This window comes from Zosterops lateralis (genome assembly GCF_965231275.1).
Source record: "Zosterops lateralis genome assembly, chromosome: 1".
NCBI lineage: Eukaryota > Metazoa > Chordata > Aves > Passeriformes > Zosteropidae > Zosterops > Zosterops lateralis.
In genome coordinates this window covers 132039749-132059002 of record NC_139762.1, presented here as the reverse complement: position 1 = coordinate 132059002, position 19254 = coordinate 132039749, and the positions used below count along the sequence as shown (strand labels likewise).

The following is a 19254-nucleotide window of genomic DNA, read 5'->3' as shown; positions in this document are numbered from 1 at the left end:
TTTTACTTTTGATACTCTGGCTAAAAAAAGACATTTTCAAGTTTTGTTTCCTGACTGGAAGACCAGGAAATGGCTAGCTTTATAGACTCCTATGCTTACTTGAGGAGCAGAACAGTGGGAGGAGGTGAGTGAGGCAGAAGTGATCTCCTTGTCTCCCAGCAGGGACAGACAAAAGCACAGTTTGTGTGTGGCATAACAGTGAAACAAGTTGTGTGCATTTGTTTTTACTTCCATAATCTTTAGCTGCTGTGCAGTCTGTAATGTGGCTGAGGGTCAGGTGCACATGGAGAGGTGTAGGGGATAAACAGGTTATCAGCCTAGATCCTGGGCTGCTCTCTGGTTGTGCTGTGTTGGCTTTCAGCTTTTTTTTTTTCTGCTGAGTAATTCCATCATCAGGTAAGAGAATGTGTTTAGTGAAGGCAGAGGACTGCATGCAGCAGATTTCTGCTTTAGTGCCCCATGTCCAGATTGCTCATTTTTAAGCAAAGACAACAGCTCTGTTGCTTTGCTCTTTTTAGAGGTTCCCACCTGGGTTTTTGTAGTGGCCATAAAAAAATTTGCATTGGGGCTGAGATCCCTGCAGTTGATGGACAGAAAATGAAGTTTTCACTTCTTGCCCCTTCATTATCCTGCTCTCTCTGCAGGACTGGAGTGCTGTTGTACTCCAGGAATTCTCAATTTTTGCCAATGCTTTGCCTTCCAAGCAGCTGCTCATCCCATTCAGAAACACCACTCTGTGAAGTGGGAGGGAAATCCTGGAGAAGGGGGGTAGTTTGACTGAACACCTGCTTTGTTTATTGCTCCCTCCAGGAGGGAAAGTGCAGTTACCTACTGCAGGGCACCACGCCTGTAATTGCAGTGTATTTGTGCCTCTGTGCTCTGCAGGCCAGTGCACCTAAATGTTGCTATGCTGTCTGATAAAGAGAGTACTCAAACTTCTGTACAGAATGAAGAGAACCAACGTGTGTTATTTATGGTGTAGACCCTTTATTAGTTCAACTTTTATACAAAGTGTACTTCAAAGTGATACAAAGTGTTACCATTTCTTATACACATTAGAGATTAAGATCTGTTAAGCACTGGTTTATCCTTGTGCATATAAAGGTAGAAAATGTAAATAGACTGGCAGCGACCCATAATGCTGGAAGACAGTTCAGTGTTTACTCAGTTAATAGAAAGTTGCATAGAATTGTAGGTCTTTATAAAGGCATCTTCTACGTGGTAAAATCTCCCTGACCTACCGTACTCCATCTGACAACAGTACGGGAGAAGAGCAAGGCTAGTACTGCTCCTTGTCAATACTACCCAGCACTTCTAAGGAAAGTGGCTGTAGAGAAGCACCATGCCAGAAACATCCAAGAGGACAGCACACGGAAAACTGCATTTGCAAGGCAACCAATTTCTATAAATTGTAGGAACTGTTTGCAACTGAGGTCTATTAATACATTACTTCATACAAACACCGTAGAACAGTTTGGATAAAACCACTTTGTTCAGTCAAAATATATCACTGTAGCAGGTATTTTGCTTGACTGCAATTCCCTTCCCTTCTGTGCTGACAAGAAACTCTTGTATATGCAAGTTCCCACATACCTTACTTAACCACTTGCTCTCTCTGAGTTTTGTTTCTGAGTCTCCCAGGCTTGGTACTGTGACATTGTGTACCCACCTAACTGTGGATAAAGAATTAATCTCCTTTTAATTCTAATGCCATGATAACTCCCTGCCACATGCTGGCAGCTCACACTGGTAAGCTGGTTGGTGGCACAAGCTGGTGCAGCCACATCTCTGCTTTTGGGCTGAGGGAACAGTCACACCACACTTGTTCTCTCTCTTTGCTTTCCCTCTTCCAGCTGCAAAGAGCCAGAAGCAGCAACTCAAAATACAATTTGCACAGTTACTGGTCCACTTGGAGCAGCAGTTCCACTTGTGAGGAAATGGAACTGATTAAAGTGTGATTTAGTATGAGAATAGTAATACCAGTAATTCTGTGCTGGAATGCTCCTGTAATGCACTTTTAGCAGTGTCTCATATAATGCTAAAGTATGATCATGACTAGAAGGAAGTAGCATTTCCAAGTGAATGTCTTTAACTTACGTCAAGTCCAGTACAGTATTTGGAGTACAGTATTTGGAGTCTTAGTTTTTGTGAACAGGATTAAGAGACTATTCGAAAGAAATTAAAAAAAAAAATCCCTTGCTGCTGCCAACTGCTATTAAGACCTGCATAATAAATGAGACTGGTAAAGCAAGAAGTAGATGAAATACTACCGTAACAGGCTATTTAATGTCAGTCTAGTCAATTGTAAGACAGATCAAATGATACGATACTTCAGCAATGCCACCCTCTGAGGGGTTGATTAGCAGAGGAAAATCTGAAGTGCAGAACCATTACCAACCCAGAGGAATGGCATAAAGCTTAAAGTCACCAGAGGGACCTGATGCCATTAGCTACTGTGTGCCTGTTTAAAATGTCTCTGAAAGTCTTTCTCTGCCGCTAAAGGAAACCCGAACTGACAGCCCTTCCCAGCAGCACATTTCCACGCTGGAAGTTTGGACTATCAGAGCTTGATTGCACAGCAGAAAGTTCTTCCTTACCACCTAGGACATGTCTTCTCATGCAGTTTCATGTCCATCATTTAAGGAAAAGACAGCAGACCAGAGGCTAAGTAAACATTAAATAAATCCCATTTCCCATACTAGGAGGAATTTAGTCATAAATGTGTGGGTGAAGTTTCTAAAGCAAACAAATGCAGAGATCCCATTATGGGGAATTCACAGAGCTAATAACTTGCTTTCTTCTGTGGTCAGGACAGAAAAGATTGGGTTACTGCCCTCTGACTCAGGAAAGATGATCCAGCTCATTGCGTTCTAAAGGATTTTGAAGTAATTTTCTTCTTTACATTAGGCAAAGTAGATAAAGTCACATCACAACCACACAGTTACAGCACACAGAAAAGCACTAACTGCATCTAATAGCATGAAATCTGGTGTTGCCAAAAAGCTTGAAAATTAGTGTGAATGCTGCAATAATGTCATGCAGAGCACAGACACCCACAGCTTGCTTGTTTAGAACATGAGAGTAACAGCATTCTTAGTTTCTACCTATTGCTTTAATACACACACTGATGTAAGTGAACTGACCACTGAATACTTAGTGTGAATGAAGGTCTTCCCAAATTATAGCTACTGGTTTAGTGTTTCAGATTATTAAATATGGCTGCTTGAGAGATGTGCTATGGCATGAATTGGTGAGATTGGTAGTGTCCCAAGTAATCTCAATTACTTTGAATGTGTTTTTTTTTTTTTTTCCCTGAAAAAAACCTGCTTTTAGAAGAGCTATTTATGTCAGTTTTTAAATACACAAGACCAGTTTTTCAATATGCAAGACCTGAATATGTGCACATCTGCCTCTGTGGTACCGAGCAGAAAGAAACAGCAAGTTAGAAGGATTTATTAATGCCCGAAATTCAGGCAGTTCTGACCACAAATCTTCATGATGTAGACTATGTGCTAAAGAAGACTTCTGCCTCTCTCTTTGGTTATGCTATTAGCTATAAAAGCATTAATCTGAGTGACAGCAAGGCATGCACAATAATGGAGCTGCTTTTCAAACTATAATATAAACATATTTGGATTGTTGAACCTGCATACATTTTCCTGAGCCTTCAAAACTGATTTAACACAATCAGTAAACAGAAGGCCAGATTTCTCTATAGTTAGTCCACTGATGAGCTGAGAATAGGGCTTAGTTATATCACTAAAAACAACAGGAACAGGCTGTATAAAAAGTTTGGAGAAAGTCTTTGAACAGATTTCTCATGCAATACTTACAGATAGATACATGCCTCCTTGATTTGTGGGTCTGTTAAAAAGTCCTATTGCAGACTTTGAATCACCAACGGTGGAAGAGACCAAATTCAACTGTCAACCCAGAATTAATCCTGCAACCTCTAAACCACTAACCCAGATCCTGACAACTCTTCAACACCTCCAGGGATTGTGACTGTATTCCAACGCCTGACCACCCTAACAGTGAAAACTTTTTTTTGAAACTCCCCTGTCTGAGCTCAAGGCCATATCCTCTTGTCCTCTCACTGTACACAAAGAAGTGGAGACCAGTCCCCACCTGGCTACACCCTCCTTTCAGGGAGTTGTAGAAAGGGAAGAGGTCTTCCCTGACCCTCCTCTTCTCCAGACTAAAAAAACCCACCTCCTCAAGCTGCTCCTCACAAGAAAAGTTTTCTAGACCTTTCATGAACTTTGTTGCCCTTTGCTGGACACGCTTCAGCATTTCAATTTCCTCTTTAAAGTGAAGGGCCAAAACTGGACACAGCACTTGAGGTGTGGCCTCACCAGTGCCATTTGGGCACAGAGGGACAATCCCTGCCACACTATTTCTGATACAGGCCATGATGCCACTGGTCTTCTTGGCTACCTGGGCACATGTTGGGTCATATTAAGCTGGTTGTCAACCAGCACAACCAAGTTCCTTTCTGATGAAGAGCTCCTGAGCCACTCTGCCCTCAGCACTGCATGGGGTTGCAGCAACCCAAGTGCAGGACCCAGCACTTTGACTTACTGAACTTTGTACAGTTGTCCTTGGCACACTGGTCAAGTCTGTCCAGGTCTGTCTGCACAGCCTTCCTACCCCTGAGCAGATCAACACTCTCATCCAACTTGGTGCTGTCTGCAAATTTACTCAGGATGCACTCAATCCCCACGTCTAGACCATTAATAATGGTGTTAAACAGGACTGGCCCAAATACTGAGCCCTGGGGAACACCACTAGTTACCAGCTGCCAACTGGACTTAGGTCCATTCCCCACCACTCTCTGGCCTGACAACCAGCCAACTTTTTATCCATTGGAGAGTTCACCCATCCAAGTCCCAAGTAACCAGTTTTTTTAGGAGGATGCTGTTGGAAGATGGTGTGAAATGCTTTACTGAAGTCTAGATAAACAACATTCACAGCCTTTCCTTCATCTTCTCAGGAGGCCACTTAGTCATAGGAGATCAGATCAGTCAAGCAGGATCTGCCTTTCCTAAATCTGTGTTGTCTGGGCTTGTTCCCTTGGTTGTCCCATATGTGTCATGTAATGGGACTTGGCATGATCTCTTCCAGAACCTTGCCCAGAGCTGAGGTCAGGCTGACTGGCCTATAGTGCCCCAGATCATCCTTCCAACCGTTCTTGTAGGTGAGTGTTACATCTGCTGATCTCCAGGCAGCTGGAACTTCTCCAGTTAAGCAGAACTGCTGACAGATGATTGAAAGTGTTTTGACAAATACTTGCCAGTTCCCTCATTACTCTGGGGTGGATCCCATCAAGGCCCATAGATCTGTGAGTGTCTAACTGGCATAGCAAGTCATTAACCATCTTGTCCTGGACTATGGGGGCTTCATTCATGTGCCCATCAACAACTTCCATCTCAGGGAGCTGGATATCCTGAGGACAACTGATCCTGATATTGAAGACCAAGGCAAAGAAGGCATTAAGTACCTCTGCCTTTTCCTTGACTCTGTCACTAGGCAACCTCTGGATTCAACTAATGGGGAGACACTCCTTAACCCTCCTTTTGCTGTCAATGTATTTATAGAAACTTCTTTTGTTGTCTTTAACTGTAGTGGCCAAAGCAAGTTCTGGTTGGGTTTTGTCCCTTTTAACCTTCTTCCTACATGACCTTGTGACATCCTTATAATTCTCCCAAGTTACCTGATCTCCTTCCAGAGATGATGTATTCTCTTTTTCCCCCCTACTTAAGTTCCAGCTTAAGTTCTCTGTTTAACCATGCTGGTCTTTCTCCCTGACAACTTGTCTGTCTACACAGTCTGTTCCTGAATATTTAACAAATGCTTTTTCAGACAGAACTTCACACTGAATCTCTGGGTTGGAAGAGACCTTCAAGATCATTGAGTCCAACCCAGCCCTAACATCTCAACTAAACCATGGCACCAAGCGCCACATCCAGTCTTTCCTTAAACACATCCAGGGATGGTGACTCCAACCACCTCTCCAGGCAAACCATTCCAGCACTGTATCACCCCTTCTGTAAAAAATATCCAACCTATATTTAACTTGATGCAGCTTAAGACTGTGTCCTCTTTTTCTGTCAATTGCTGCCTGAGAAAGAGACCAACCCCCACCTGACTACAACCACCTTTTAGGAGGATGTAGAGAGTGATAAGGTCACCTCTGAGTCTCCTTTTCTCCAGGCTAAACAACCCCAGCTCCCTCAGTCGTTCCTCACAGGGTTTGTGCTCCAAGCCCCTCACCAGCCCCGTTGCCTCCTCTGGATGTGCTCAAGCATCTCAATGTCCTTCCTAAACTGAGGGCCCAGAACTGGACACAGCACTCGAGGTGTGGCCTCACCAGTGCTGAGTACAGGGGAGGAATGACCTCCCTGCTCCTGCTGGTCACACCATTCCTGATCCAGGCCAGGATGTCATTGGCCCTCTTGGCCACCAGGGCACACTGCTGGCTCATGTTCAGCTGCTGTCACCAGAACCCCCAGGTCCCTTTCCTCCTGGGCACTGTCCAGCCACACCATCCCCAGCCTATAACACTGCAGGGGGTTATTGTGGCCAAAGTGCAGGACTCGACACTTGGACTTAGTAAACTTCATTTTACTGGACTCTGCCCATCCATCCAACTGTTCCAGGTCACTTTGCAGAGCCCTCTTCCCTTTCAATAGATCGACACACGCTCCCAGCTCAGTGTCATCTGCAATTTACTAATGGAAGACTCAATACCCTCATCCATGTTGTCAATAAAAATATTGGCCAGAACTGGCCCCAGAACAGACCCCTGAGGGACACCACTGGTGACTGGCTGCCAGCTGGATGCAGCACCATTCACCACCACTCTCTGAGCCTGGCCATGCAGACCTTCCCTGTGATCCTTACCCAGAAGTAACCTTGTAATCTTCAGCATCAACTTCAACACAATCAAAACACTCCCTATTGTCCAGTGCTATCCAGCCACCTCTCCTGCTTCGCCTGTCTCTTCTAAAGAGCTTCTTGTACCCAGCCACTGCAGCACTGCCATGATGAGAGTCATACCACTATATTTCTGTGATGGTGACAACATCAAAACATTTGGTGCTGAACAATGGCTTCCAGCTCCTCCTGCTGCTGCCCACACTGTGTGTCAGTGTAGATGCGCTTTAGCCAGGTCAATGATTTTGCCTGCATCACCAACCTGCCACCCTAGGTTCATCTCTAGTGATCCTCCACTTTCTGAGGTGCATTTGACAGGCATTTTTGCCCGAGGGGAGGCAGAGAATGGCTCTACCTGTCAATCTCTTCCTTGAATGCTCTAACGCCCTTTAACCCTCCCACCTCCCCTCTGAGCTGTACTGCCAAGCAGAGCAGATCATTGACCTACTCACACAGGTGTTCTGTTACCCTCTGATGCCAGTGCCAGGCTCTGGCACTCCCTGCAGCCTTCTTGAGCACTAGCACACATGTCTGAAGCCCAAGTGACTGTGCAAATATTCATCTCTTGTGCATATCAAGTAGCCTTAAACCTGCCACAAGAAAATGAAGATACTCTACGTATTTATATATACTTTAAAGACATTGAGTACCAAATGGACTGGTCTTATGCTTAAAAGATCCTGTAGAAACATCTGATACTTTCACATATAAAAGCTTCAAATTTTTAAATAAGAAGTAGATCCATTCCCACAAACTCAAAGTTATTCACACATAGTAGATTATTCTACTACCTCAGGCTTTAGTATTAATCTTTTAAGTGTGTATCATCCTGGGAAATGAGAAGAAGCTCTTAAGCAACAGTCAACCTCACCTGAAGCTGTTACACAGCAGAAGAATTATAATTTAAAGTGCTTGCTTTCCACCTTTGAAATGAGACCTTCTACAGACTACAAAACAACAAAATCTTATTAATTTCTATTACTGACTTACTAATTCTACTGTTCACTTTTCCCCAAATTAAGTACATCTCAAATGGTCACATTTGCTTTTTTGTTTGAAACAGAGATACTTAAATGTTTTTTTCTTCCTGGTCCATAATAGTCTGATTTTTTTACTTTAAAAAGCTGTAGCTTTCGGTCTTGAAAAATTCCTGTAGGTGATGCAGTAAAGAGAGAATAAATCAAGTCTCCTTCCTCTTTTTATAAAAACATTAGCTAAAAATATGTCTTCCAATTACTATTTTTAATGACTTGTATTCCCTAAGAAAAAGAATCTTCTGTTTGTTTTTATGGCCCCAGAGGACATATTTGTAATTAAGACTTTAAAAGAAAACAAGTAAATCAGAAATTATATAAAGTTTACCAGTCATTCAAAGAAAGTAGATTGCCAGAAACCGGTATTTGAAGAAAACGCTTTTTGAGCTTAGTACTCTTTAGATAACTGTAACTTCCCTAGGTTTTCTTTTTACACTCTCTAGTCGTGTCAAAGGGCGGAAATTTGACTTCCTGCTTCCCTCTGTAGTAGTTAATCTACAGTCCTTCTGCAGCCCCTTCAGCAGCTCCATTAACTCCCGTTTTTCCAGCTCTGCCTGCTCCAGCTCTTGACGGTGCTGTCTCTCCGCAGCCATCAGAGACCGCACGTCTGACATCATTCGTGACATCTGACTCTGAAATGCAAATACAAATTTACTGCAAGGAACAAACCCTCCTCTAATGATGGTGCAAGGAAGTCGAGCTGGCCATGCACGTAGGGCAATGGAGTCTTAGGAATAAAAAAACCCACCAAAATAGTTTTTTTATAGTGCAACAAATGTAATAAATTTGAGACACAATCCAGCATCCACCTTCTGGGATGGTCTTGTTCTAAAGATTCCAATATGTTTTTCAAAAATAATTTGTTTTCATATTTTGTTTCTTGCAAAGTATAATACGAAACAGCCAATTTACCCACGTGCTGCTTTTATTTTCTATTTCAAGAACCCAAAAAAAATATGGTTGTGGTTTTGTTCAAGATACATTCTTCAGGGATTTAACATCAAATCCAGTAAAAATAGAAATGTAAACTATGAAGTTTTAAAAAACTTTATAAAGCTTTTAAAAATTATTGCTTTAAAAATCATTGTTCTGTGATATAATCAAAACAGGATGAATAAAAAGATAAGACACACTTGCTTGTTACTTGATGAAGTTTACTGTGAACCTTTCCAACCTTCTGACCACAGTGCAAATATCACTGTTGGCAGCAGGGCTCTGTATCAGCTCTGGAATAAGCCACTTTGAATAGCAATTATAAATGGAGCTGGATGTCTAATTACATCCAGTTTGTGATATATACTCTACTTTTAGACACTGAAATCAGTTTAAGATTGATCTGCTGACAATGTTATGCACACACAGAACACAGATGGAGTACCCAGGTGAGCTCCAGTGATCCTGAAGCAGATAAACCACAGGAATACAGCATCCAGCCTGCTTCTCCACAGAGCTAACCTGGTAAAGCTTTGATGGTTTTGCTTCCCATACTTAATGACATTTTCCTCTGTGTGAGACTTTATTTACAAAATAAGAAACTGCTACTGGGAAAAGCAAAGAGCTAGACTGTTAAGAGAGGAAAAAAAAAAAAAAGGATTGTATTTACCTTCAGTTCTTCAATTTCATTTTGCAGAATACTCTCTTTTTGGACCATATGCCTTCTCTGTGAATCTAACCTTGACTCCATCTCATGTTTTGCCTCCTCCACTCTGCAGATCATTTCTGACCTAAAAAGTTTATTTCTCCTTGTTAAGTCTTGTAAGCAGAGAAAAGAATGATCTTCAAAATCCAGAAAGCCTTCTTGCAGCCAAACAGACTGAACTGATTCCCGTACAGGATGCCCTTGTAGAGGCATGATTTATTAATTTTAAAAAAATCTGGCATAAACAAGTGCATTGTGCCCAGGGGCACTAAAGCACCCATGAGGAGCTTATAGAAGGACAATCATATCATATTCCTCAAGTAATTCCATGAGCTCAAGGTGTATTTATGACTTTGAGTGATTTTTTGCTGTTTGCCTACAGTATGTGCTTGCTAAGTGTTATGAAATAGAGGCAGCCAAGATAAAAAGTCTGAATCCTATAGAACTGCTAAACATGTAAAGAAGTGAGACAGCCTGAGTGTGTGGACACGGTAGGCACTTACAGACACAGTTTAGTGCTGGGCCTGGCAGTGCTGGATTAACTGCTGGACTCAATGATCTTAAAGCTCTTTTCCAATTTCAATGATTCCATGGTTCTATGTAATCTTGTTCACTTTTATGGTGGACACTACTGACAGTATGCAGTAAACTGTTAAAGCCTAGTCACTCACACAGCTCCATAGCCAAAACCAGATGGCACTACATTAACCTTCTGAGTTCAGAAACCAGGTAGCAGAATCCCTTGTGTCTCAACACATTTAAACCATATTTGAGCCTGACTTCGCAGTAGTGTTCAAAAGCACAAAACTTAGGAGCTGAAACATAGAAATGGGAAGGAGGGTGAGGGAGGGAAAAAAAAGTCCAAGTGGAATATAATGAAAAGGGAAAGCTACAGAAACATGTAAGAGGAAAACAAGGATGCTGGTAAGAAGAGTCATATTCACTGCCTGTTAATCTACCGGGACTTAAAAAAAATCAGAATTAGACTTTTAGTGGTTGAATCTACTGTACCTGCCAAAATAATTACAGATTTTTATCTTCTTGATCTGTAAAATCATAAACTAAATTCAAGTATTGAATAATGTGACTTTGTGTCTATAACAGGCCAGTGGAAAAATTAAATTGCCAACTTCAGTCTTCTTAGGCTTTTTGTAATTTTAAATAGTAAGCTCACAGTTATGTTCAACTGTAAGCAATGGTATTTTTAAGATTTATAGTAACTTGGGAAAAAAACCCCAACAACAAAAGAATCAAAGCAGGAAGAATTTAAAGTCTGTGGTGATATGTAATAAAATTCTGTCCCGTTAGCATCAAGTAATCAATAGACCATTTAAGACATACCAGAATCCAGTGCTAGCATTTCAAAGTGCTTCATGCAGTGACCTTAAGCCCAGCCCAAGACAGACAGGAGAGAAAGAGAAGGTTTGTACCGAAGCAGCTCCAGCTCTGTTCTCAGCTCTGCCACACAGTTGTGCTGCGTGTCCTCGGCGCTGAGGATGGTGTATCCGCAGCCGTTGGGGCACTCCCGGCTCCGGTACTCGCACACCGCCAGGTGCCCGTCCAGGTTCCGCCGCTCGACCTGCACGCTGCAACCTGAGCAAGGCAGGGCAGGGCAACACAGCCATTGGCAACAAAAGCGTTTGCAGCCATCCCAAACAAAAACACTCAAGAAAGGAAGCTGAGAAAAGTGGTTTGTTTAGGATATGAAGTATGACAGTAGCTACTAATACAAGGCTGTTAAAAGGTCTTATTAGATATTTATCCATTAACTGAAAATACTGAAAGGTTGGAAGGAGGTATTTTCTGTAAACTCTTCTACCTGTGTCTGTAGGAAGCAGAACAGGTGAATCAAGCATCTGCAGAAGTCACTTACTTCTGAGAGAAATTATAACTTCCAGCAGAGTAATTGTAGTACCTCAATCATCTCATAATTAATTACAATGGCAGACTCAACTATGCCCTTAGCATCATTAATTAGAAATTAATTTTATCTAGGAACATACAACATTTCAAATGAAATCAACTGGGAAATTTTAACAGTATGTCCTTTTTAGAGGCATGTTTTTTTCTCAGGAGGTATAGCCTTGTTTCAAATAAGAACCTCAACATGAACAATTCTAACCAGAATTCAGCTTATTTCCAAGATACCTTCTTGTTAAAACCATGTCACAGAGTTTACAGCTGCACATGCACCAGGCAACCAGGTGTCTTATAAATAAATTATGACCCCTAAGTCTTCTGCAGGGGCTACTGCATTCATTTAAACATCAGAACATGCAGTCAGAATTGGGAAACAAACTCATAACTTGACAGAACACAAAACTAAAGCACTACTACATTTTCATACATTTGAAGTTCATCACATTCATTTTGGTTAGTTTTTGGATAAGAAACAGTTGCTAATCATCATGACTGCCATAAACTGCTACTATATTTTATTCAAAAACAATGCTGTAAAGAGTAGATCATGCCAAAGCTCTGAATTTCTGTTAGGAAGCAATGGCCTTTATTGCAGTTTTATTGACAGGACAATGACAGACGTGTTTCCTAAATATAAAAGATTGAACTTCTTTGAATGTTACTCACCAGCATTGGAGCAAGGTATCTGACTGTACTCACACTCCCTTTCATGCCTGTCTATAGACTCCAGAGAACAAACCATTTCACAGCCATACTCTCTGTTTCTGCAATGTAGCTGAAGACGGTTTAAATCATTTTTCATGTATCTACATGCAAAGAAAAGAATTTGTTTTTAAATCTGGGAACATTATTGGAAAATTTGTATTTTCAACTTTTGGGAAAAGAAAGCAAGATTCTAATCTCCATTGGGAAAAATTGCGAATAACTAGCTTTATTTCTTGTTTTAAGAATTCAAGTGACTGTATCAGTAAAAACCAGCTTGAAATAAACAATGTTAATGGAAAATTCAGCTCCAAATTAAATGTGCAAATGAAATCTTTATTTTTGAATAATTTTTAATTGTGACCTTTCATTGGCTCAGCAGATATTATCAGTAACAAACATCAGGGCTACTCATTTGCCATTTAAGTTCTATGTTTCTAAACATGCCAGACTAAAGGACTACAGTGAGTACAGACAAAACAATCTAAAAATTAAACTCTAGTGCTCTGTCTACACTATAGTTAACTTCCAGATAGTAAAATCTCATGAATGAAAAATTACATTGTGAGTACTAACGAAGTTAAATTTACTGTAGCTGGAGACTTTAAATACGTAACTGTCAGTATGAGCAAGATTACATAACACAGGTGTTCAACAACAAGCAGCATCTACTGTTGAAACTTTTGTGCTGACAATAGCAGGAATTAACAGTTTAAAATATAACTGTTTGTTTGGAAAGGACCAACAACAATCATATGGTCCAACTGCCTGACCAGTTATAGAAGGCACTTGTGAAAACAGCCTGCTTTACATGACAAGGTGGTTCACAACAGATATTCCTATGTCTAAAGATACTCTTTAAAAAGAATTTGAAGGTCAGAAATTTGGTTCGTATCTCCAGGAATTGTTATTTACAAACCTCACTACAGCATCTAGCTAAGATTGAAAAGAAAAGAGATACAGAGTGTGTAGTGACTGTCATCAAGAGTTGCTTTGCTTGTTTTCTCTAAAATAAAGTTTGGAAAAGTTTTGATGCTGTAAGGGACATTCAGAATAATATCCAGACAGGTATCTAGAATCAGCATTCAAGATACAAAAAAGTGGTGGACAAACTAAGTGTTCTTTCAGTTTTGAAATCCCAACACCCTAAAAGTTGGTCATAATAAACAGAAAATGCTAATGCTTTCATGCAAGTAGTTGATGTCTGCCATGGGCATACTGGATAAAGACAGCCTGAGTGACAATATCGACAGCAGATGAAGCTGTGCAAGCAAAACTGAGAAATCCTAAACTCGTGTAATTTCAACACACAGCAAGATTATTTGGTACCTGTAGAGGGGTCGTAGCAAAGACACATCAATCACTTGTCTGTCTTCAGGGCAGTTACTGTGATGAACAAGCCACCCATGGATACAGGCAGTGCAGAAGGCGTGTTCACAAGGAGCCTGCAGAGGATCTTCCAACACGTCTCGGCAGATGGAGCACAACAGCCCCTCATTAACATAGCCCACGAAGCGCTCAATATCATAACCCATGCTCTCCACACCTTCAACCTATTCAAAAACCCCAAACACACAGAAATAAAACAATCTTTGTGCTGCATCTGTATGGACAGATCCACAAAGAGGCCTGAAAAATTCTCAAAACATGGAGACCTTAATGTGAATAAAGACGTGAACATGTGAATGCAAACACACACACACACTTTGGAGACTTTCAGATTTAAGTGGGAATTTGAGAATTGTACTGCTGGATGTCAGAATTGCAATTTTCCATCAAGGTATTCTGAACTCTGAAAGCAAAGACTTTGGCACAGTTGAGCTGTGCTTCTCCTGAATGCTGTTAATGAACTTAACTGTAGCAGCCACTGTGAAATGTACAGTTTCTATTTACATGAATTCTACCTGAAGCCGAAACATCACAGAAGTTCAAATGGAAATGTTTGCTTTTCATTTTAATACCTTTTATGTAATGCCCAGCAAACTTACAAAATAGTGTTCTTATTGACAATAGGTGTGGCACTTTCAGCGAGAAGATCCTGGATTTATGAACTGCACATCACTTAAGACGTTGCTTTCATACTGAAAAAAAAGATTCTCTACTCACTGTAGATCTCCATTTCAGAGGGAACAGCATGACATCTTAACATGCCTAAAGACATACTTAATATTCAGGAAGTAAAAGAAGCCAAAACTGCAGCTAACCCTGAAATCATGAAGAGCTTTTCTTTTCCTGCATGATCTATTTTATAAAACTGAGAAGCTTCTGAATGGATTTGAAAGCTTTGGGAAGAAGAACTAATGGGCAATCTGCCTTCATCTAAATCCTATCATGAAAAACCTTGTGCAATTAGTAAGACTCCACAGAAATCCCTTAAAAGAATAAGTTTTAGGCTCCACATTGCTCCTTGACATACGAAGTTACTTTTGTAAACCCACTGAGACTAGTGAAAGAGGTTTTAATTAGCTGTGAGGTTTTCTAAATAAAATAGAAAAGGAAGAGAAATTCTTACCTTTGTAGATTTCACTACATATATATGTAGTTTGCCCAGATACTTCAGAAACAGTTTTCTGATCAGTAAGGCATGTAATACTTCCTTCAGTTTCTCTTCACTGCTTTATTATGCCTATGAGAAAAATTAGAAAGAGTAAGGCTCAGTAGTGTTTCCTAAGTTACTGAGTCCTATGTCTAACAAGCCAGCTACTGAATAGATGCTGTCCTAACAGCCTATTAAACCCAAGTTTTCCAAAGCAAGCCACTGAAAACCTACAATCCAACACAGGAGAACTGACTAGATTAGGGTGAAAAAAATCATCAGTCTCTGTTTCAATTACTACTGATGCAGATATTTATCACAAAACTGAACACGCTGCTGATGATCAATTTTGAAGCCAGTTTTGTTTGTAAGACTGAAGACAACTGAATTCAGTATTATTGAAAAGCAGAAACTGAAATCTGGTAAAATTATATTCCTCAAAAAGATGGAATTTCCTTATCTACCTGGTCTTATCCAGTCATGACAGGCAGTTCATTTTTAAAACAAAACTATCACAGTCAAGTTTGTTGTATTGGCAAATATCATTGCTGTGATATGTAGCATAACTAGGGTTCCTCACTTAAAACATCATAAAAGATATCATTACTTAAACTCCTTAAGTAATGCTGGAGGACTTAAACAGCACACATAGATGTGACAATATGAAATGTATGCCTAACACTTTGATTGGATTTGGTGGATCCCAAGGATTCTGCTTTTACAAAACTTTCAAGGACAGATAAGTGACCAAAACTAAGTACTTTTACAGTCCTAGAGTTTCTGTTCTACTGGAATTGTAGATGCTGTGAGCTACATTTTGCACAAACACTGGTAGTCCCTGAGGATCAAGTTTTCAAGACATTCAGCATATTTTAGCAAGTTTGAAGACTAACAGAATGCAGGAAAGAGTATTTTTATCAAATGGGGAACAAAAACTTTATTTGTGCTTAACAGAGAAATGAAGTGTAACAGCAACAACAATATATATATATATATAATAAATATACATATTCCTCTGTATATAAATATATATAGATGTATAAGGCCCCAGCCAAACTGGAGTTCAAATGAAGAGTGGATGGGAACTCTGAGGCAAAAAATACAGTCAAGGGGGATTCTTCAGCACATTTTCAAGACTCATGTTCCAGTAGAAGTCTCCTGACCTGAAGAACCAGAGATGTTTTATTTTCTTGTCAACTTCAAGAGATGGACTTTAGTCAAGATAAAAGCAGAAGGAGAGCATCCGATGAATGTCATGCACTTTAGCAGCACATTCAGTATCTTCACCACAAAAATGAGATAATTTTCAGCTTCTACTTATCCCCAGAAACTTCTCGCTTCTCCATTTGGCCTCAAAACTTATTTTCCCAATTCTACTACAATTCACCAAATGTCACACTCCTTTTTTAATTGCACCTAGAAATTACATTACTTTGTTAAGAGTTGCCAGTTGCTTAGCTCAAGCAAGTAACTTCTAAACAGAATAAGTCACTTAGAATTATAATACTGTGTGACTTAGAACGCTGTTTGCTTACATCTCCTTGCTTAGCATATGTATCTTGGGTTGCTGGAAGCCTTAGGCTGAAAGCTGTGGACTTTTGCTGAGACATGCTTTTGGCTGGAACTGAGTTAATTTCCTTAGCAATTTTCCCAGTAGCTGCTACAGAGCTGTGTTTTGCCTTCAGAATGAGAAGAATGTTGCCAACACACCAATGTTTTAGTTGTTGCTAAGTAATGTTTATCCTAAGTCTAGGACTTTATTTCAGTTCCCCATGCTCTATCAGGGAGCAGGTGCACAAGTAGCACAAACCAGAAGATAAGGAGCTCAGGGTCATCAGCAGAAGCTGCAACTCAAGAACAGTTAATAACTTGCCTGCATGGACATGGAGAGAGAATCCAACAAGCTGTTAGAAGACCCCAGACCAAAATAAAAAGGTTGTGTGAAGAGCATGTAGGAGAGGGTGCATAAATTGTCAGGGTATCATTGTGCACAGATTTCTTTGGGAGAGAAAGCACACAAAGTATGACATGCTATCTGCTTTCTATTGTTTCACATGCTTTATTTTTCCCTGCAGTCCTGTACAAGCAAAAATCTCCTCCAGACTTCACAGGTATCAAGCAATTTTTCAACAGTTGTCACCCCATGTTGTTTGCCAGGCAGATGCACATCCAAAACCAGCCTTGAGTCGTGGACTTCACTGCCCTCAAACAGAGATTTGGTGTTGATATGATAACAGGGAGAATACAGGTGGGATGCAGTTCCCAACAACATCACCACATAGCTTGCTAAATGTCTGGCACTAATCAAAGCTATTCCACTGTGAAAGTCAGGATGCTGAAATGAAAACAGTGACCTTCATTTTGTTATGTGTGGTAGCTTCCGATTTTTTAAAAATGCTTCTTTTCCATGTGACAAAACAAAGCACAACTGAAAGGCTGGAGTGAACCACGACAGAAGTACAGGTGTGCATGGCTAAGGCAGCATTTTCAGAAACACTGGAGTAACAGAGTGCTGCTACACAGGGCCCAGGGATGAGGTGACACTGAGACACCACATTTCTTCAGCCTTTATTTTCACAGACACACACTGTGCCTTAAATCCTGCTACACAGAAGGAATATTTTAGTGTGTTTTTTGACACTCTGACACTTCAAGCCAGCATCAATGCCCAAACAGGCAGATTCACCCCTTCAACGGTGACTGTACAAGTGGTTTCTCAGGCACTTGATGCATCACTCTTGGTAGCTGATCTATTTTAAGACTGAATTGGAAAAAAAAAACCCAAAACTTTGGCAGTTTTATTACAGTAGCCTAAGCCTATCTATCCACAAAATAATGTGCTCCTCACCTCCCTCCACCTCCTCCTTTGAATCAGTGAGAACATTTAATTTGCCCCTTTTCTGAAGTGGCTCATGCAAATCACCATACAGACAACTATGCCCTGATTTGTTACGCTAGATTTTCTTGTGGGTGGCTCAGCAAAAGCTCTGGGGACTGTGCAAGCAGGGCATGACCAGGGATAAGAAACTGCAGCCAGGGCAGAAAGAGAAGAAAGACAGACAGCAGCAGTCCGTGGTTGAGGATGCCACAGCTCAGCTCAGCTCCCCAGACTGGTGCACTGGGGAGTCTGACGAACATTCGTGTAAAAGAAAAGAAACAGAGGAGAGTAAGAATAAATCAACAGCAACACCACCTTACGCTGATGCAAACAACTGATTTTTTTTTTTTTTTTTGTAAAAACCTTATATAAAAAATGCAAGACAATTTAAGGCCTCTACCAGGAACTACATAACTACTGTAGCTATTTTGACAAAAAACATTTTTGTACAGCACTGTCCTACAAAACCTACTCAGAACATGCCATCCATGACCTGCCTTGCACAGATGGGAGTCCAGAGAAGGACAACGGAGCTTGTGAAGGGTCTGGAGCACAAATCCTGTGAGGAACAGCTGAGGGAGCTGGGGGTGTTTAGCCTGGAGAAAAGGAGGCTCAGAGGAGACCTTATAGGCCAACCTGAAAGGAGGCTGTGGCCAGGTGAGGACTGGTCTCTTCTCCCAGGCCACCAGTGACAGGATGAGAGGACGCCGCCTCAAGCTGTGCCGGGGATTGCGTTTCACGTTGGACAGCGGGAAGAATTTCTTCACAGAAAGGGTGGTCAAGCCCTTGGAACGGGCTCGGTGATGTCAGAGGTCTTTTCCAACCTAATTCTATGATCACCTTCGAGGCCGGGCCGAGCCACGACCAGGGTCAGAGGAGCTCTCTCCCCTCGGAGCTGTGGGAGAGGGAATTCTGTACAGGTAACGGGGGAAAGGCCTCCGGACACGGCCTGGAAAGGTGCTGCAGGGAGGGACAACGATCCTGGCCACAGAACACAGAGCTGGCGCGGAAACATCTGGAGACGCGACCAGACACCAAACAGCGGCACCTGCGCGGCCTCGGGCAGCGACAAACACCCTACAGCTGCACACACCCCGCTCCCTTTCCCCGCACGCCAGCCCTGACAACTGCTGAGCACAACCCTCGAGCAGCATCTCCCCCCCTGGGCCCGCTGCCCCATCCCCCGGCCCCATCCCGGGGCTGCGGCCCCCGCTCACTCACCCCGCCCGCCGCCGCTCGCTGTCGCGCAGCCAAACCTCCCTTTACGGCCGCTCTCGCTTGACGGCGGAGCGGCGGGCAGCCGCTCCGCCATGCTGTGTGTGGCACGGGTGCCACGGGGCGGAGCTGCGCATGCGCGTGGCAGAGCCCCCCGAGGGCGGGAAGAGCGCACGGCCGAGAGGGGAGGCCGCGCAGGGCGCATGCGCGGTGCGGGAGGCGGGGCTGCCGGGAGAGCGCGGCGGGACAATTGAGCGCAGAGGCGGCACCGGCGGCGGCACCGCAGGTACGGGAGTCCCGGGCGGGGGCACACGGCGGAAGCCACCCTGGGAAAGACCCTAAAAATTATCTAGCTCGACCCCCCGTGCTGTGGGTAGGGACATCTGCCACTAGA

At 42.1% G+C, this 19254-nt stretch overlaps 1 protein-coding gene across 2 annotated transcripts; it reads right to left on the bottom strand.

The window, feature by feature from the left end:
- Nucleotides 1–3260: 3260 nt before the first annotated feature.
- Nucleotides 3261–18973, bottom strand: LOC310917675 (RING finger protein 151-like). Of its 2 annotated transcripts, none has more exons than XM_083876155.1 (7): nucleotides 18867–18973; nucleotides 14744–14857; nucleotides 13561–13784; nucleotides 12196–12335; nucleotides 11040–11202; nucleotides 9574–9694; nucleotides 3261–8602 (listed from the first exon to the last, which is right to left on the bottom strand). In XM_083876155.1, the coding sequence occupies exons 3-7, from the start codon at nucleotides 13764–13766 to the stop codon at nucleotides 8369–8371; spliced, it is 864 nt and encodes a 287-aa protein (XP_083732281.1). In that variant the 5' UTR covers nucleotides 13767–13784; nucleotides 14744–14857; nucleotides 18867–18973; the 3' UTR covers nucleotides 3261–8368. The 2 variants fall into 2 exon arrangements, with proteins under 2 accessions (XP_083732281.1, XP_083732280.1); XM_083876154.1 differs by lacking the exon at nucleotides 18867–18973 and adding an exon at nucleotides 15931–16140.
- Nucleotides 18974–19254: the final 281 nt, after the last annotated feature.

What these genes read in the sequence shown, in the direction of transcription:
- LOC310917675 (XM_083876155.1), bottom strand. Translation starts at nt 13,766, where the DNA reads ATGGGTTATGATATTGAGCGCTTCGTGGGCTATGTTAATGAGGGGCTG. An exon ending in GATACCTTGCTCCAATGCTG is followed by an intron (nt 11,203 to 12,195) that starts GTGAGTAACATT and finishes TGCCTTGCTCAG; the next exon opens with GTTGCAGCGTGCAGGTCGAG. An exon ending in ACAGAGCTGGAGCTGCTTCG is followed by an intron (nt 9,695 to 11,039) that starts GTACAAACCTTC and finishes TAAACTTTTTAG; the next exon opens with GTCAGAAATGATCTGCAGAG.